This window comes from Penicillium antarcticum (genome assembly GCF_028974205.1).
Source record: "Penicillium antarcticum strain IBT 31339 chromosome Unknown utg000010l_segment0_segment0, whole genome shotgun sequence".
NCBI classification, from domain to species: Eukaryota; Fungi; Ascomycota; class Eurotiomycetes; order Eurotiales; family Aspergillaceae; genus Penicillium; species Penicillium antarcticum.
The window spans coordinates 358,507-376,348 of record NW_026695308.1 but is presented as its reverse complement, the minus strand read 5'-3'; the positions used below and the strand labels follow the sequence as shown (position 1 = coordinate 376,348).

The window sequence follows — 17,842 nt, the reverse complement described above, 5'->3', positions numbered from 1 at the left end:
AGGATTCGACCTCGGGCTCTCGTTACATCGGCCATATGAAAACATGCAGAGAATATTTTATTTCCCAAAGCTCGGTGAGGCTCAGCATTATACAGTTGTGCACTGGAATTTCCTAGCTCTTAGTAGCTTCCTTGAGAACTACTTCCGCTGGTTCAACCAGGCGGTAAGAGGGAAATTGCTACAACGCAAGTATCTAACGCAGATGGTTTGTCTTCAGTGTATGAAATCCGTCATCGATGGGTTTATCGATACTTTTATCATTGGGGCAAGAGCCTCCACAGTTGGCTATCTGGAATGCTATATCATTCTACGACGGCTCAGTATGCAACACAAACAAATCGGGATGGATGAGAAGTAAATTCTTATTCGAAGCGAGTTCACGATTCTACAGTATAAAAAGATCATGACTTCAAAGCAAAATCTTCACGCTGGGCTGACTGCATGTCTCATTGAACACTTCGCAATCCACTGTTTTCTCTGTTTCTACATCTCCTACCAGTAACGGCTTTCAAGAAAAAAAAAAAAAAAAAATAAAAAAAAAGGAAGATATTTCATTGACTGACTCAAAGAATGATGGTTTGGTAGAGATTTTGTGCAGTATGCTTTGGCTGCTTGAAATAACGCATTTAGAGTTATCTAGAGACATCGAGTCATTTGGCGTTCTCGTTCTAAACCACATAAAATCACAAGGCACTTATCAACGGCAATATGATCCTGGCTCGCCTGTTTTATAGAACCTCTTGAATCCAAAACTTGTAGATTCCCGTTCCGGTTGTTCCTGTTGTCCTGTAACTCTGCGGCAGCTGCGAAGAAACGCAACAAGTACTCGTGGAGGTCTAATACAGCGGGTCTAGCCTATGTCGGATAAAAAAGGGGCTGGCTGCTTAGAAGAAGGTCCGAAAAGTCTGAATACAGGATGTGCTGGAGGTTCGTATTGTAAGTATTGTGCTGAAAAACATGGGTTTGGCCAGCCGCTCGCTGGAGCGCTGTTTGCAGCGGCGAGGCGAACGTTTGTCTTTGTTTACATTGATATTTAGATCCTTAATAAACCAACAAAAGCATAGTATAACGGAGTAGAATTGTAGTGAAACTGAAAGCCAGAGTTCAGGTCAAAGCTCCACTTTTGATTCGGCATGGCGACTATCATCATGTAATCTTTTGTCGTGTCACCGAGGTCATAACTCAATGCGCATACAATCAACTATGAAAGGGCTGAGACTGAGATTGCAGGTCAGAAGTCTACCATCATCGCAAATCCAACCCTTGACAACAACAGTGGAACACTTGAGGAGTCCCCCGGGAGAAAGCCGGATGTTGTCGAACCGCTCCTAGATGACGAAGGAATAAATCCCACAGTAGAATAAAGAGTATTTCCACTGACATTTTTAAAGAAGTACGGAAAGGCCGTTGGATAGGCAAATACGCTCTTTGACGTTATGATACAGCAATAATTACTAGGAACGCAAACGTCGATCCTGTGATGCAATCAGGGGACGGCACAACTGACCTAAGACTTGCTTGGCCTGCCTATTTATGTACATGGTCAACGCAGCGTGGTAGGATAGCAAGGCCATCACATAATGTGATCTTTACTCAGTGATAACGAACCGCCCCACCGAAACAGATGAGTTTCTGATACGTACGTGATCATGGTCGGTCTCATGCATTTGCAAATCAAACTAATGTAGGCCTGCCAATGTGTTCGAGAAGCTGTAGTCGTGTTTTTTAAGTCGGTGTAAAATCAGCACCTGGAAAGCGTCTCCGTAGTTTCCGCGCTGTTTGCCAAACATAATGTGTGATCGGCTTCTGGTCCCCCAATACCAAACCACGCCTGGGACCAACACAATTTGCCCATTTCCTCATTTCTTATGCTATGCTTACGTATGAACTGCGGGTATATCTGACCAGATGGCGGAAACGACACCAAGGCTCTATTCCTGCTGTACACGTCTGTACTATATTGCTATGCCCGTGAGACCAGCTTTTGGATCATCAGCAGGCTTCTTAACAATCACTCCTTTTAACTGTCATACGCAAGGAGAGACACAATCCCAGGCCAGCTTGAAAAAGCTAACCACATGAGCTGCTATGGAAAATCGTAGCCCTGTACTATTTGCTCACACATGTGACAGACGCAACAGGGGCGGTTTTGTAATGAGAGAATGGATACGCGTGGGTAGCCTCCTCCTACTCAAGATTGGGTTAACTGGGTGTAGTCATGTTAAAATAGAAGACCAAACATCACTGTACCGACCCAGAGAGAACGGGCTGAAAATCGGATATCTTCGAATTTTCCGTACATTAAGCTTCGCTGAATCCAAATATCGCCTAATGTTACCCGTCATAGTGCTGCTAAAATTGGCATTTTGTTTTCCCAGAGCAATAGCAAGGGGGATTCTGTATTCTGAATGTAGCAAATTGTACTGTAGCGAAAGATTTCATAGATACAGTGGCTGCAGCTAAAACAAACAATGATTAGCAACCATGCACTAAGTTTTTTCGTTCTTGTGCCCCCTTTGTCCGCACCCAGTCACGCCGTATTTTGGCTCCGTAGGCCGGGCGGCATTTCGGGACCCAGTTCTCCCTAGTATATAGTGCAATGACGGCAAACATCTTCCGAGTACTAATTACGGATAATCAGGGCTGAGGTCTGCGTTTCGGCATTGGAGTTTGTGCTTGCCTGCCTGAGGACACCAGTCTACATGATGGAGTCCAGTCAGGTCGCTTTTCAACACCGTCCGCGCTTTGAAGGTTAGAATAAACAGACCTCCCCAAGCCAGGTATGAACTAGTGTCGGAGTAATATTCAGGTGATATTGACAGGTATAAATCGTAAAGTGGAAGCAGTAACCTGTATCGGATGAGAAAGGAACCCCGTCCGAATCTGTATTATATACAGATGGTTAATATTTCCATACAGCCGTAGAGAAGTCTGAGGCTATAGTAGCGGATTCACCATGGCCAAGCCTGAAAGTAGAACATATCAATCTATATCCGCTCCTTTACTTCAAGCAAAAGCACCCATGGGACTGTAAAAGGCCATGGATACTGCGAAAGACTGTTGGTCCCCCACGAGGATTGCATGTAGATTGATCTGCCTCACTGGGTAGCTCAATGTGGTCGGAATTTGAGGTGTTGCTCCTTTGCATTCAACTAACCTGCTACAGCTGATAAACACATTGAAAGCGGCTGCTTACAAAGGGAGTCTTCGACAAATACTTGAAGATCAATAGGACAATCACTGATGAACCTTAATTATCATTGCAGGTGCGTAGATGAGGAAAGCTAGGAGCAATATGTGAAGCCAGGCAACTATAGTGATCAACGCCGTAGAGCTCCTGGCAAGGAGATACATGTACTGTGTATTGAACATGATGCATCGAAAAGTTGAGGACAGTATGGAGACGCTCCGACGTGAACAATAGCCAGAAGGATAGTGAAATTCGACGGACCTCAATTGTGAGCTAGTGTTATCTGTGGAAATTCACCGATTGCTCCGGCGGAGTCTCCTGGGGCGTGCCCTGTCGTGGACAAGTTGCATGGCGGGGCGATAGCGCAGATTTGCAACCTTCAATGCTGTAGAATTGGCGAAGAAAATCCGGGAATGATAATGCTTTCGGGGATGGAGCCGACGGGGATGGAGTCGACTGCATCGAAGATGTTGGGCTAATTGGCGTTTGCGCTTGTGAGATCGGCTCATGGCTTGAGGCAGGACTAGTCACTTGGCCTTGAGTGATGAGGCTGAGGTTCAGACTCATGGTTGCTGATTGATTTTGGTGTCTGGGAATCGATCTCTGGAAATTAGCCAGTGATCCAGAGAATGGTTGGTGATGAGAGGAGGTCTTATACTCGACTTGTGCGCAATTCATGTGTTTCTAGTGGGTTGTGGGTTACCACACAATCTGCGTGCCATACAGGGTGGACTTCCGGACGGTAAAATTCCGATAGCCATTAGGGACTTGACAATACATGTACATTCCGGCGCATGCGGCCCTCTATCTGAAGCTTCTTAGGCCATGACGCGCTAACTACGTATTTCTCATTCTTTGGCCCTATGTTTATGGAGCATTGACGGCCATTTTACGTGCTGTTTAGGGCATCATTTGAATCTCTGGAGTCAATCACAACATAAAAAATCCAAGCAGCCACATGGCTTCCAATCTTGGCTTGTTCAAACATATGATGCCGTCTTCTACAGGATTCCCAAGCGGTGGTGCCCTCGACTTGATGGTTACTAGCCTGCGAATGAATCGACAGTGCGCCCCTACGCCATCTGACACTAGCAACATTGCCATCGGTAGCCACAAGAGGGATCCGGAAATGTATAGATGACGATGAAATTAGGAAAACGCAGACTGCGCAGCAAGCTCTGATGTCTTACGGAGGCTACGATTATGGCCGCGATAACGGAAGGTATATGTTGATAAACATGGTCAACTATTGGGCCGAGATTGTCCCGTAAACCCGAGAAAAGGCGTTAGGTTGATGAGGGAACCTTCCATAATTTTTTTTTATTAGTGATCAACACCTCCATGCTCCCTGTACCAGCGGCCACCCCCCGCCAATAGGGCCATATTGTAGCGTTAGTGGTTGTTTATTTGCAACGTTAGCGTTTTGATACGGAAGGCTAGAGTTATCGCGACACGACGGTAGCAGCTCCGACAGCTAACGTTTCATTCCTGCACTGGTGAGCTCAATCTGTTGTGCCAATTCCGAATTGCCGACTTCCAAAGACTGTTGCTAAGATTTAGGTGGGCAGCTACCTGTAACTCGGTACGGGCCCTTAGCAATGACGAACCTCGAGTGAATCTTCACGTACACTTGGGCTGGGGGCTAGTGTATCTATACTGATGTATGAGACGTACTCAACTGTACGCTAATGTCGTGCAATTATCTGTGTAATGCTGAACCATATACTGCAACATCATACACGGTGGATTCAAGTACTTTGGCAGACCCAGGGTTCGCAGCCAGCAGCTACCATTACCTAATGACTTGCTGCATAATTTCGGATAGAAAGAGGCGGCAGGAAGGTAGAAAGGCAAACTGCAAGTAATCGATTCTTTCGAATCCTCGAGCAGGTACGTAAGCCGGCGAGATCACTTGCTCCTGCCGGTGTTAGTGGCGCGACCGCACCCTTATAAAACCAAGCGCCAGAACCAAAGAGACCCGACCGACGTTAACTTCTCCTTTCCCGCATTACTGCTCTGGTTTGGCCCTTGTGTATCAGCCTTTTCATTTTCTAATAACCCACTCGACGAATTTGTCTGCACGAATGATACCTACTTTCACTATAAGAATACGACATCATGGGGCGTGCAGTTGGAATTGACTTGGGTACCACCTACTCCCGCGTAGGGGTTTTCCGCAATGATCGGTTTGAAAACATCGCGAATGACCAGGGAACCCGTAATACCCCTTCATTAGTCGCCTTCACCGACAGACAGCGCCTGATTGGGAACGCTGCCAATGGCCTATTTCCGGTGAACGCGCAGAACACCATTTTCAATGCTAAGCGTCTCATCGGCCGACGCTTTCATGACCCCGAGGTGCAGGTTGATAAGCAGCGCTGGCCTTTTAAGGTCATCGACCAAGACTCGAAGGCCGTTGTGGAAGTCGGCTTCAAAGGCGCGACCAAGCATTTCACGCCCGAAGAAATCTCGTCCATGATCCTTGCCAAGCTTCGTGAGACCGCGGAGGCTTATCTGGGCGAGACTGTCACCGACGCTGTGATCACAGTCCCTGCGTCTTTCGGTGACTCCCAGCGGCAGGCCACCAAGGACGCCGGGCTCATTGCTGGCCTCAACATCCTCCGAATCCTGAACGAGCCGACTGCCGCCGCCGTGGCCTATGGCCTCTGCAAAAAGATACCAGGGGAGCACCGTGTTCTGGTTGTCGACATGGGCGGTGGAACGTTCGACGTGTCGCTCTTAGCGATCGAAGACGGGATCTTTGCAGTCGAAGCTACCGCTGGTGATACCCATCTTGGTGGCGAGAATTTTGACACTCGCCTCGTCAATCACTTTGCGGCCGAGTTCCAACGCAAGCACAACAAAGACCTGACTACCGATGCCCGGGCCCTCTGGCGCCTCCAGACGGCCTGTGAGCACGCCAAACGAACGCTGTCATCTGCCACCCAGGCATCCATCGAGATCGACTCGCTTCTTGAGGGGATTGAGTTTAACATCTCCATCACACGCGACCAATTTGAAGATCTCTGCCACGATCTCTTCCGCCGCATCATGGAGCTTGTCGAGCAGGTTCTCCGGGACGCAGAGACTGACAAGCCCTCCGTCCATGAGATTGTTCTGGTTGGCGGCTGCACGCGGATCCCCAAGATACAGGCGCTCATTTCGGACTTCTTCCAAAAAGAGGCAAACCAGTCTGTGAACCCTGATGAGGCCGTCGCACATGGTGCCGCTATCCAGGCTGCGGTTTTGTCGGGCGACACCTCCTCGAAATCCATCAGGGACATTCTGCTTCTTGAAGTTGCTCCATTATCCCTCTGGATTGAAACAGTGGACGGTGGCAAGGCCTCGCTGATCAAGCGCAACACTACCATTCCCACTACGAAATCCGGGGTTTTCTCAATCTACTCCGACAACCAGTCCAGTATTTTGATCCAGGTTTTTGAGAGCGAGCGATCTGGCGCCGAAGACAGCAAACTGCTTGGCAAGATTGAACTTTGTAGAACAACCAAAGCTCCACTGGGTGTGCCCCAGATTCGAGTCACCTTTACCGTGGATGCCAACGGTATTACGGGGATCTCCGCGATCGAGAAAGGCCCCGATAAGCCCTCTCAAGTCACTGTGGCTTACGACAAAGGCCGTCTCAATGAGATGGATATTGAGCGTATGCTTCTGGAGGCTAAGAAGTACAAGGAGGACGACGATGCTGAGATTGCCCGTATCCAAGCCAGAAGTAGCCTCGAGTCCCGCGCCTACGCTCTCAACAGCGCCGTCACTGAGGGCAAGCCGCCCATGCCCGACGAACAAAAGAAAAACATTCAGGCCAGGGTCTTTGGGATCATGTGTTGGCTCAGTACAAACCAGGCTGCCGAACGAGATACGTTGGCATTGAAGCAACAAGAACTAGAAGGCATGGTCGTTGGCTTGGATTTGCCTCTCTTATAAGCAGGTAAACCTACAGCTCTATGTAATCAACAACCAACCAAGACTGGTTTGGCTTTACCTTGCGAACCTGAGTCTTGTCATCTAAACGTGTAGCTTCTCTATCCTCGCACACGGGGAGACTTCGGTAGAGAGCGGATAACCTTTACTTACGTGATGCCATAGAGGAACTGGTACAAACAGAATGGGTCGTTGAGGACGCCAGAGGTGGCGCTATGTTAGGTAACTCATAGTTCGCAACTAGTAATCTTTCCGCCTCGGGACAGTGCTTGTAGCTTAGGATATCCTCCGAACTGTGCTTATTACAGTAAAGGACTAGTGTATCGCTCTTCCACATATGTATCTGTCCATTCTTTCTTCCAATATTTCACTTGGTTCATCACAAGCTACTTTCACATCATCCACCCCCAGAGGACAATGTAGACAGAAAGCCCTACCAGCTACTGTGGCTTATCCCCGTTCTTCCACCGCTGGTTTTCCCGGTGCTGGAGCCCATATCAACCAGTGATTGCTTACTAGAGCCGCCGCGTGGTAGCAAAGGCGTCCACGGGTGTACGACGAGGTATAAGCGGCACAATACCTTGCAACGCAAATGCCGGCACTGGTGAAGAATTTGCCTTCAAACAACTGGCTGTCCCAGATCAGCAAAATGAATCAACCCCACTCAGTGTCAGAGTGCCCCCAGCTAGGATGCTGATGAGAATGGCCAGAATGATAAAGTCTATATAGCGCTGTTGTGCTCTCTGAAACTCCACGTATCCCTCGGCCTCGAAGTCAGGGTCAAGGCTACTGTTATCTTGTCCTAGGGGTTTTGGTCTCTCTTTTATTAGCAAGGCTATCGAGCATGCTCCGAGGCTCCTACTCACCCGCTCATCTAGATCTCTTTTGTTGAGCTTTGGCGGTTGTCTCGAAAACAGGAAAGGCCCAAGTTGGTTTCAGCGTCGGCCTATCAGGATCAAGTCCTTTTTTACCCCCATAGAATGACTTGAAATCGAAAGTGGTCCCGTGGTGGTTATATGTTTTGGGTGGGTAGTTCCTTGAAATTAAAACTTGCGGTAAGAGAAACGTGGGAATCTCCACAGGGGCCAATATATATATATATATATGTATATACGTGGCATAGGGGTTCGTATGACAAACCACACTCAGCAATGCTGGCCCGCGAAATCACTATATTCGCGACTGTAGAAAAGCGAAGTGACCAAGGCAACTCCAATTATTTTTTAAAGGATGATTCACCAGCATCAGGTGGGCCATGCCCAACCAGCATAGGTTTGGCAAGCTTCGGACCAGATAATTATGGTCACCTGTATGCGCAACAGGATGATGAACAAAGCCCATGTTTCAGCACATTAGCCACCTGTTTATGATAACTCAACACCTTTACTTTGCTCCGATCATATTTTCCATTGACCTGTGCAGCCATGGTCCATTGGGATAAGCATGAGCTTTGATTTACTCTTTACATCGTGTATTATGATTAAACAACCTATGTTGCACGCCTTGCTCTCAAAGTATCACACGCCATGAATATTTGTCCATAAAAAAAAACATGCCCAGCTCCACCTTTCCTCATTAAACATACATGGGTCTGCATAGTTCCAACAAACGTTCTAAGAAACCGCTCAGCGCACTGTTTATATTGTTAGATTTTACTCTTCAACGCGAACGACGGAATTGAGTGAACCTGGCTTGTAAAGTGCTCCCTTCATCTCTAGAGTCTCAGTGTTCCGTGATATTGGACTATATTGAATGTTGATTCGCACCTAGCGTCGAGCGGTCAAAATGAGTAGACTGTAAGGTCTCATTGCGAACACTGTCAGAATGGCTGTTCCAATGTCATCTTGGAGACCTTATTTGACCACCGGTCCATATGGTGAGTGCGCCACCAACTGCCTTGCGATGCGGGTGAGCATACAGGGCAACGCGACGAAAACATACTCTTTGGTGATACTGCCAACTCTACATCATCTCATTTGTTCACGGTATAGGCTGTCGGGGCCAAAGCTATACCATATCGGGAAGCCTATACAGTATTCAATCTCCCTAGCTGTCACTTCTGTTCCGCGCGAACCTGCGAGAGGCACCGCGTAGGACATGTAAGCCCCGACACAGACCACACCGGATACCATTGTTTCAGTCCATGACGATTCGCTTACCCTAGCCCCAGAATCCTACTCGCCGGAAGAATGGCTAGATGAAAAACTTACAAGCGAATAGATGAGGGCCACGCCCATACCAGGTACTACCGGAGCTGGTGTATGCAATGGAAGAATTCTTGCGATGGAATTCAAGGCTCGGAGAGATTAAGCTTAAAGATGGCTAAAGCATATATACAGTATAGCGTCGTAAATTCACGTGCTCCTTTTCCTTTTTCGTAGTACCCTTTCCGGGGGACTTCCAGGATGTAGCGCTTCGTGCAAGAGGCGCAGCGACTGTATCAGGTCTTGCAGTGCCTGAAGACGGCCAGGCAGCACTTTGTTGCGCAATTAGCTACAATTTTCAACCGAACCTTGAGCCAAGAAACGGAATGCTTGACGTACACTTCTGTATATGTGTGAGGCGTGCATCTTCAGGGTAGCATGCCTCCTTCAGGGCCTCCAGTCCATCTGGTTGTACTTCCAATAAACGCTTTAACCGCCGGTCGAGAATGCCGATGACTAAGGGAATAGTGCATGAGCCTGTCAGCCTGGGTGAAGGAATGGATTGCAGGTGGGAAGGACCCAAACCAACTTTTGATCCCGGAGCGATTGCTGGGAGTACTAGAAGGGCCCCAAAGGCATCGAAAGAAATCCATCTCTAAATCCAAATCTCTGCGGATGAACTTCAAATAGTCCTCCAAAGCCATCCACCATGGCTCCCAATGAGCCAGATGCCTCTGTATACCTTTCACTAAACCTCTCGTATCAGGTGCTTTGCTGCAGTCACCCCCACCAACGTGAAAGGATAACGGGAAGCCTCGATGGTAAAGGAGTTGTGCGCGTGTTCCCAGAGCGCCATCCATGATGCGCAACAATCTTCCTGCTGTGATACTCAGTGCGAATAAACAAAGTGGCAGGGGCGGATCTCATTACCAGCTTCACATTCTCTGTTGATTGCAGCGATGTGCGACATTTGATGTCTCCGTTGTTTCCCCTTATCCTGTCTACTGGCTGTGCATCTCTTGTCCAGAGATTGTGCGTTGCAGTTTCTCATTTGCTCCAGCGACTGGCAATGAAGAGCGAAACGGCGGTTCCAAAACTTGAGGTTCATCAAGTAAAGATGGATGATCGCATCGACGGCAACATCATGGTATGGGCCTGCGCAAAGTGCCGCGTGCAAGGCCTCGACGAGCTTTTTCAATTCTTGCTGCTCAACTTCATCCATCTGCTCAGAAAAGTCCCAAAATAGATATCCAAAGAAAACCGCCAGTATTCCATCTGTCGCGGGACGGCGAAGCAGCTAGGAAATTATAAAAAAAAAAAAAAAAAAAAAAAGGAAAAAAAGGAAAGTAACCGGGTGGGGATCAGTAGTGAGGTATGCTTAGGGATCTCGAATTTTACGGGAATTTTACGGAAGGGTCTCACATGAAACCAGGAGCAACATGAAAATTCAATTTTGCCTCAATCTCACGATCTTTCGATAGCCAGTGACCTAATAATCCACCCTGTCTTTGTCTGCTGGCCACGTTAGGATTTGAGTCACATAACCTGCCAGTTTTCCAGACCTGAGATGGCGATAAAAGATATTCCAATGTGGATAGTCAGGCAAGCACAGATTGCCTGCAATGATTTCGATACTATGGTTGATTGGAGTGTCGGGCATAGGAGTCCAAAGACGTAAGCGTTGTCAGGTAGTGTTGTTTCGAAAGCCTAATCTAAATATAGGGCGCACTGCATCCCAGAATAGCTCTTGGATTTCGTCTGTCAACCAGAACAGCATATATGTACTACGACGGAAAGTGCTTTCTGCCCGGGGAAATCATATCCAAATAAGATGGAGCCTGAAGTGTCACTTTGGCAATTAAAACTGTTCCTTCGGCGGCTATCGCGAGCACCGCAGCAGCCAGTTTCGTTCAAGAGTAACAAGACAAAATGTGTAAGCTCCGGATCCTCCAGACTACCATTTAATACATACACCATTCTTACTGGCTTCAAGTCAACCATTCTAGTATCGATGAAGGAACGACTGGTTGTGATGAGAGAACGCCGACAAATGCAAACGAACCACAGATATGACGCTCTTACGCGCCATACCAAGTGCCTTTACCAGTTATATACTCAAGTGCAAGACATTGGGTTCCTTCTTGACTTGGCCGATCACATCCACCACGATATAGGCACATCAAGAACGGACAAGGTTCCTGCATACATGAACAACACCAGGCTTCTTGGTCGTGTGCTTAATTGCCTGGGACGAAGACTGAAGCTGAGGAGCAGTAACCCATTCATAATCGAATTGCGAGACGCTTGCCTCAGGATCAATGTTTGGCTCAATCGGACAGATAATGCCGCATCTACATATGATGAAGCGCTGCTCAAGTTCCTGTACAACCACATTGGTTGGGCAATATATCAGAATATACAGAGCGCAAAGTTCGTGTTAGTGACGGCCGGGCTTGCAGAACCCAAGGACTTTGAATCCTAGGAAGGTCACAGTCTTCATCGGTTAAACCTCGCAAATTGGACGACCAGTCTGGCATGACCCATTGTAGCGCACTTCATCCGCATACTTCATACCATTATGTTAGCAAACAGGGAAGTGGGTTTCAGCTCACGTTGACTTCTTCGATTATTTTCATACATAATATAATGGCTTCAATATAACACGGTCATGGCCAAAGTACCTGAAAGATTGAATTCGTTAACCTTTCGCCTCGGTTTTCTAGTACTTGGAGCTGTAGTGGTGCATAGTCCACATTAAACACTGCAGGATATAGGCGCATGGAATAAATTGACACTTGCACATGTTCGCAAGGTCATCATTGGGAAGGACTGCCCACGGATCGAGGTATGATGACCAGTCCTGCTCCAAATGTTTGCTCGCGACTGTGTGATTTAAGAGAAGCCACACTAGGTCTCGGAAGGGTGATATGTCAATCTCCTTGTGCTCCTCTGCCTCCGCTATAGGATCTCTTCTCCTTCCTCTTCATCAATTTTCCTGCCGTCCCCCACAACCTCAGACTTCATCTAGAATCAGACATCACAACGTCCAATCCCTCCGATCTCATTAGCCACAATGGAAGCCTCGGATACAATAACGCTTACGAGCTTGGACTGATTTGCTATCGCTGTCGGTATGGCCAAGGCAACACCTTTCGGAGCATAGTGGTTGGTAACAACTAGCACAAGCTACAACGCGTTATTGCTGAGCGCTCTATGTTGATCAAGGATTTACTAAATGATCTCGGCCCATCTAACTACGCTATTCCCATTCCAAATGTAAGCGGCATTGGCTTTGTCCACCAAACCTCGGTTACTAAGGATCTTCTCGAAAACGCGACGGAATGGTGCTGTTATCAAAGAAATAACGACCTCGGACTCTACAACGATGACTTACGTTACAAGAGCACCAAAGTTGGCGAACGAGACCAGCATTTCATGAAACCCGACCGGGAAACGCTGTTCGATATTATTGTGGTAGGTGGTTGTTCCCCTATTCCGAAACAACTCCGTTCAGTTGACGGTAAGGCTGCAAATTTCTTGTATGTCAAAGAGCTCTTAGACATCGGCTGCGCGCCCATCTCGAACATGACCAAGGAGTAAAAGTACCAATGAGATCCGGGAAATATCCAACATTCACAATGACTTCACTCCAGAGCAAGAGGAGAAGCTCCGCCGCGAGAATGGCTGGACTGAAGAGGGGGATAATTCCACGGATTCTAGAGAGCACTGATAAGTGGCCTGTCAGAGTCGTTGATGGGTCATCATCCAAGCTACGCTCCCCAGGATGCCCAACCCATTATTGGCCGCCTCTAATTATTGTGTTCTACTGGGCTGAGGAGGGCAAGAAAGGTGGTGAGGTGCACTCCCCTTGCGCAAGCCAAGAACGAATGTCTCTCGTAGATGTTGCAATGTCTCTCGTGGATGTTGCAATAATCATCTGCTTCCTTTCTTTGCCTATTTTCGATCAGCTCTTGTTCTTGCCAAATTATCACGCATGCATGGTATGCAAGATGGTACGCTTCCCTCAGCTTGGGTGCAACATGTCTTAGGGGTCGGTAGTACAGTCAGCATATGTGTTGGGGTACAGGGTTGGGAAGGTCAGAATCGCCGTGCGTTCTCGCTGTAATGAGCTTGATGGCGGTGTATGGATAGAAGTAATGCATATGCGCTCTTGACACATGTCAGACAGACATACATGGCTTGCAATTATGTATATCGTGCATCAGAGTATCATGATTATGAGGCAATCTTAAGTAAGAGTCAGGGCGTCTGAGTGAGGGGTACTGTACCCAGCGCGGCATGCGCATAAGAGTGGCCAACATGTAGATCACGCAGGCGTGGTTGGCTCAACGAGAACTAAGCAACAAACACTTATGAGCTATAGTACGATTGCGTTATAAATATGCTGGTTTGCTGTTCAACTCGTCCGATATAGGCCTAGCAAATACCCGGTGGCCCCAACGACAAGATGATGTATTGAACTACAGGCCCAGCAGATGAGTTACGCTTGACCGGCCGGCTATCTGAGTACATATCAGCACCAGACGAGTTATCGCAGGAACCGATAAACCTGAAGGTATCTGGCGGTTAATCAAAATTGCTGCGTGGGTATCGTCCTTGTTGTCAACTTTTTCAAATTATTCCTGGGATGCGCGTTACCCATTGAGCCGGCCGGCCAGCTGCCTGTGGGTCTGACCGCATTTGAGACATGTCCAGCAAATCCACGTACAATCTTTGCGTTGGTGGGTGATCAACGGTATTGAGTCAGTGACACGGAAAGACGTATGTAAACATGTGATGTGCTCCCCATAACATTCAAAATACTTGCTACTACATCTCCTTGGGCCTACCCCTGCATACGCATGTGTACTTGTACATAGGGATCCTCAGCGAAGGCCGAAGAACGGACAGGTCCAAGATGTCGCCCAAACGCTCCAAATGCCACCCGGCCATTCCAACCACCAGCGCTTTCCCATGTGAGGTTTCGGAGACGGAGACATGCTGGAGAAATGACATCTTCACCAGCAGGCCACCAGCCGACTTTGCGTCCTCACCAGATCTCGCCCAGCGGCCGATAATCAAAGCAGAGCCAGGGGAAACAAATTTGACCCGAACGAGTCCCACTCGTAGGGCCTCGGCCGAAGACGTGCAGTCCTTCATCCCAAAATGGCTTCAAAACAGGGGGGAGGTGGGGGAGGTCAAGATCCCATTCCTGGTGTACGTGGTCAGACCCATTGAACAGAACCGTATCGCTTACGCACAGCAAAGCATTTTATTCTCGTGGCCACCTCCCCAGCATCTCCGTTGGTCAAATGGGAGGGTCCAAATGTCATGGGTGTCTCAACAGGGATAACAGATATTTTTGAGTATATCAGGGAGCAATTAGGTGTGTTTTGGATGGAGTGGGTGGAACTTCATACCACTGGGTTCTCCCCGTCACATTTCCCACCACGGCCTGTCTGGGGACAAGTCGATGCTTTTCACGAGGACATTTGCTCGCATACAGTGGGGTGCGATGGTCTGGGGACCCTGCGGGATGGGATCTTGCACCGCAATATGGTCTACAATACACCTTACGTCCAAGTGATTATTCGGGTTCGCCCGCCGCGTTTGAGGTGGTTGGCTCAAAGTACAGTCCCAACTCAGCAGCTAGCTGTCTAGGAATATGTGAACTCGTAAAGATTACTATACTGTCCTATCTGTATCCTTTCGGTTGGTGTGCTACCCAAGCGCTTGGCATACATAAAGCTTATTCGCTGTGACAATTAGCCTGTGCCCATTCTTGATCTTGTGACCTACTATCTCCTTTCACTGGCAACTACTCATGGTCTTATTAGCAAAGTCTAGTGCTCAATCGGCTTAGCTTCACACAGCAAAGTAATCGGCGCGGATGATATAACTACGTACATTCTACATTGCATAACTGCGTGCAAAGCAGGACGTGGATTGAGCAGGCTTGAAGTTGTGTGAAGTGAAGGTACTGGGTAGAGGAGAATGAGCCCAAAATACCTCAGTTCGTGTCATGCTTATCGCAGAACTACACTGTGTAAGAGGTCTTTTCTTCGGGGCAAGCAATGCTGAGGGTGTAAATCATTCGCAACAATTGATAGGTCGGAGGAACGCAATAATGTGAATGTCAATAATAAGCGTCATGTCAATTTGATTATAGGATTGTGGACAAAGGGACAGTACTAAGTCTAAGTGATATATGTTGCAATGTGGAATCCGGTGACGAATGTAGAAAATCTCAGGCCTCGGATGTCTCGGCAAGCATTCAGCCTTCTTCTTACTGCTAGAATCTAGATAGCTGGACAGCAGAGAAAACACACTGTCTTCATTTATCATGTTCTTTGTCTGATGTGGCACTTACAATCTCCAATCACTAAAACTTTCACTCACACACACTACGGCGCCCAGCGCGGCATCCCACTCTGCTTATACGATGACAAGGGTAAGTTTTTGTAGATTTTGGCCACTGTCCCTGTCGTTACCTGAATGCCGTCAAGAAAGGGGTGACCCACATACCTAAAGCGATGGCGACCTTGAAATCGTGTCTCTTCTGCTCAACCACAAAGCTGGCCAGTCTATTGGCTCTTACAAGAATAAGCTTCTTGTGCAGGATGGCTCCTTGCATGAGAGCCTTTACCAGCAATGGACTTTACTCCTTCCACTCGATGCTGCTGTACAGGGTGGCTTTACTCGGATAGCAAAGCTCCTCATTCATTAAAACAGGTGGATTTCTGTTAATTTGCCCGTTGCTGAATCTGAAGGCGTCGTGAGCCATCAATTGGACTTACGAAAAATTTCCAAGCCCTCTACTCAAGTGTAATTTACACCATGATCGAGTCTCAAAATCGGAGGCTTTTCAAGTGGTTCAATCCAACCCTGGATATAGTCCAACGGCGATCAGCAAAGGTTAACAAGAAGAAAAACATCAGGGACGATGCTGGGCGAGTTCAAAGGCAATTCACTACATTTGTTTCCAAATGATTCTCTATGATATCTTCAAATTAATTACTTTTGTACGTACTATGGTCTTTCCTTCCCGCTGCGATGGCTGCGGAGGCGAAGCAAAATTGTCGACTTCTCTTGTTCCGCCGCCGGTCTAAACGTAGCTACCTAGGCGGACAGTCCATGGAAAAAGGGAACTTTCCGCAGTTCGTCCTATAATTGGTGTACGTTGAGTTTAGCGTTCTTATCGAATATGCTTGCCACAATACCAAAGGTAGCATAGAGAAGGCTTCCTCTACGTCTCTTTAATTCCATAGCCTTGCGGTCAACGCGAAAGGAGAAGAGCACCACTAGGAGCACTGGGGACGGCGGAGCTTAGATCATGGACAAAACACGTCTGAGCGGGCTTTGGCTGCCTCACCGAGCCGGAAAAGCCTACGAAAGGTAACCGGACTTGCCATCCTCTATTACAATGGCGGTCAAAAATCCGGTCCAAGAAGGCGAAAAGACAAATCATCGATTTTGAACTGAGTCACAGCCTACGGACTATGGTTGAGCCACCGTTCTTGCGTATTCACGTCCAGCTCTGATCCATCAATGTCTGGATCAATCCTATAATACAGATGTAGGTCAGAAATATTTACCCACTTCCCACTGATAAATCCCCCCACCCCCCTTCCAACCGCCCACCTTTTATTTCTTTCTACCGACCCCTACGTACTGGTTTTCAATGGAAATTGGACCAAATCGTAGAAAAGAAATGCTGAATTAAGCCCTGTTGCTAGGATCACGGTTCAAGCCAAGACAATTTGCCAAAGACAGCATCCGGCCACAACTGACAGCATTTCCAGTCATCGAGAAGATAGGTCGTCCAGTCAAATCAATAAGCGCGGCGCTGATAGTAGATAGTCCGGGAGCTGAAAAGTCCTCTTGTAATGCGGCGACAGTCATGTTAACCGCATATCGAACATCGCCTACACTAATAAAGCAGGCGTTTCGTAGTCTAAACTTGCTAATGATTTTGGCTGTAACGTGATTCCCAAGCGAGCGGGCATCCCAAGCGAGCGGGCACCCCACCTTAAATTTCCATCCCCCGAGCAACCCACTGTTTTCAATCACGCATCATGCCCCCAAAACGAACTCAAAAAGCTCAAAAATTGCTTGAGCAAGAGGGCAAGATCCTACTGGCTATAAAATCTATTCAAAATGGTCAAATTACCACGATTGCTGCAGCAGCACGCTCTTTTGAGGTGCCCCGCTCTACTCTCCAAGCCCGGATCAATGGGAGAACCAATCGGTCTGATACACGGGCTAATGGCTATAAACTCACTAAAATTGAAGAAGAATCAATTAAGAGCTGGCTAATAAGCATGGATCAACGAGGTGCTGCTCTTACGATCAGTATGCTAGCAGATATGGCCAATTTATTGCTAAAAGAGCGCGGAGAGACCCCGGTTCAGAGAGTGGGCAAAAATTGGCCAACAAACTATCTAAATCGGCACTCCGAGCTTACTAGTCGATTCTCTCGCAAATATGACTATAAACGTGCTCTGATGGAGGACCCAAAGGTCATCACGGAGTGGTTTAACCTCTTTCAAAACACTATCATCAAGTATGG

At 47.7% G+C, this 17,842-nt stretch overlaps 3 protein-coding genes across 3 annotated transcripts; 2 read left to right on the top strand and 1 right to left on the bottom strand.

Annotated features, from left to right (window-relative positions):
* Positions 1-43: 43 nt before the first annotated feature.
* N7508_011115 (uncharacterized protein) lies at positions 44-358 on the top strand (the record flags this gene model as incomplete). Its single annotated transcript, XM_058469175.1, has 2 exons — positions 44-163; positions 218-358. The coding sequence occupies 2 exons, from the start codon at positions 44-46 to the stop codon at positions 356-358; spliced, it is 261 nt and encodes an 86-aa protein (XP_058314153.1).
* A 4,950-nt stretch (positions 359-5,308) lies between these two features.
* Positions 5,309-7,132, top strand: N7508_011114 (heat shock protein 70; the record flags this gene model as incomplete). The annotated part of the gene is made up of 1 exon (XM_058469174.1): positions 5,309-7,132. The coding sequence occupies one exon, from the start codon at positions 5,309-5,311 to the stop codon at positions 7,130-7,132; it is 1,824 nt and encodes a 607-aa protein (XP_058314152.1).
* Positions 7,133-14,103: 6,971 nt separating this feature from the next.
* Positions 14,104-14,433, bottom strand: N7508_011113 (uncharacterized protein; the record flags this gene model as incomplete). The annotated part of the gene is made up of 1 exon (XM_058469173.1): positions 14,104-14,433. One exon carries the CDS (start codon positions 14,431-14,433, stop codon positions 14,104-14,106), a length of 330 nt encoding a protein of 109 aa, XP_058314151.1.
* Between the last annotated feature and the right edge of the window lie 3,409 nt (positions 14,434-17,842).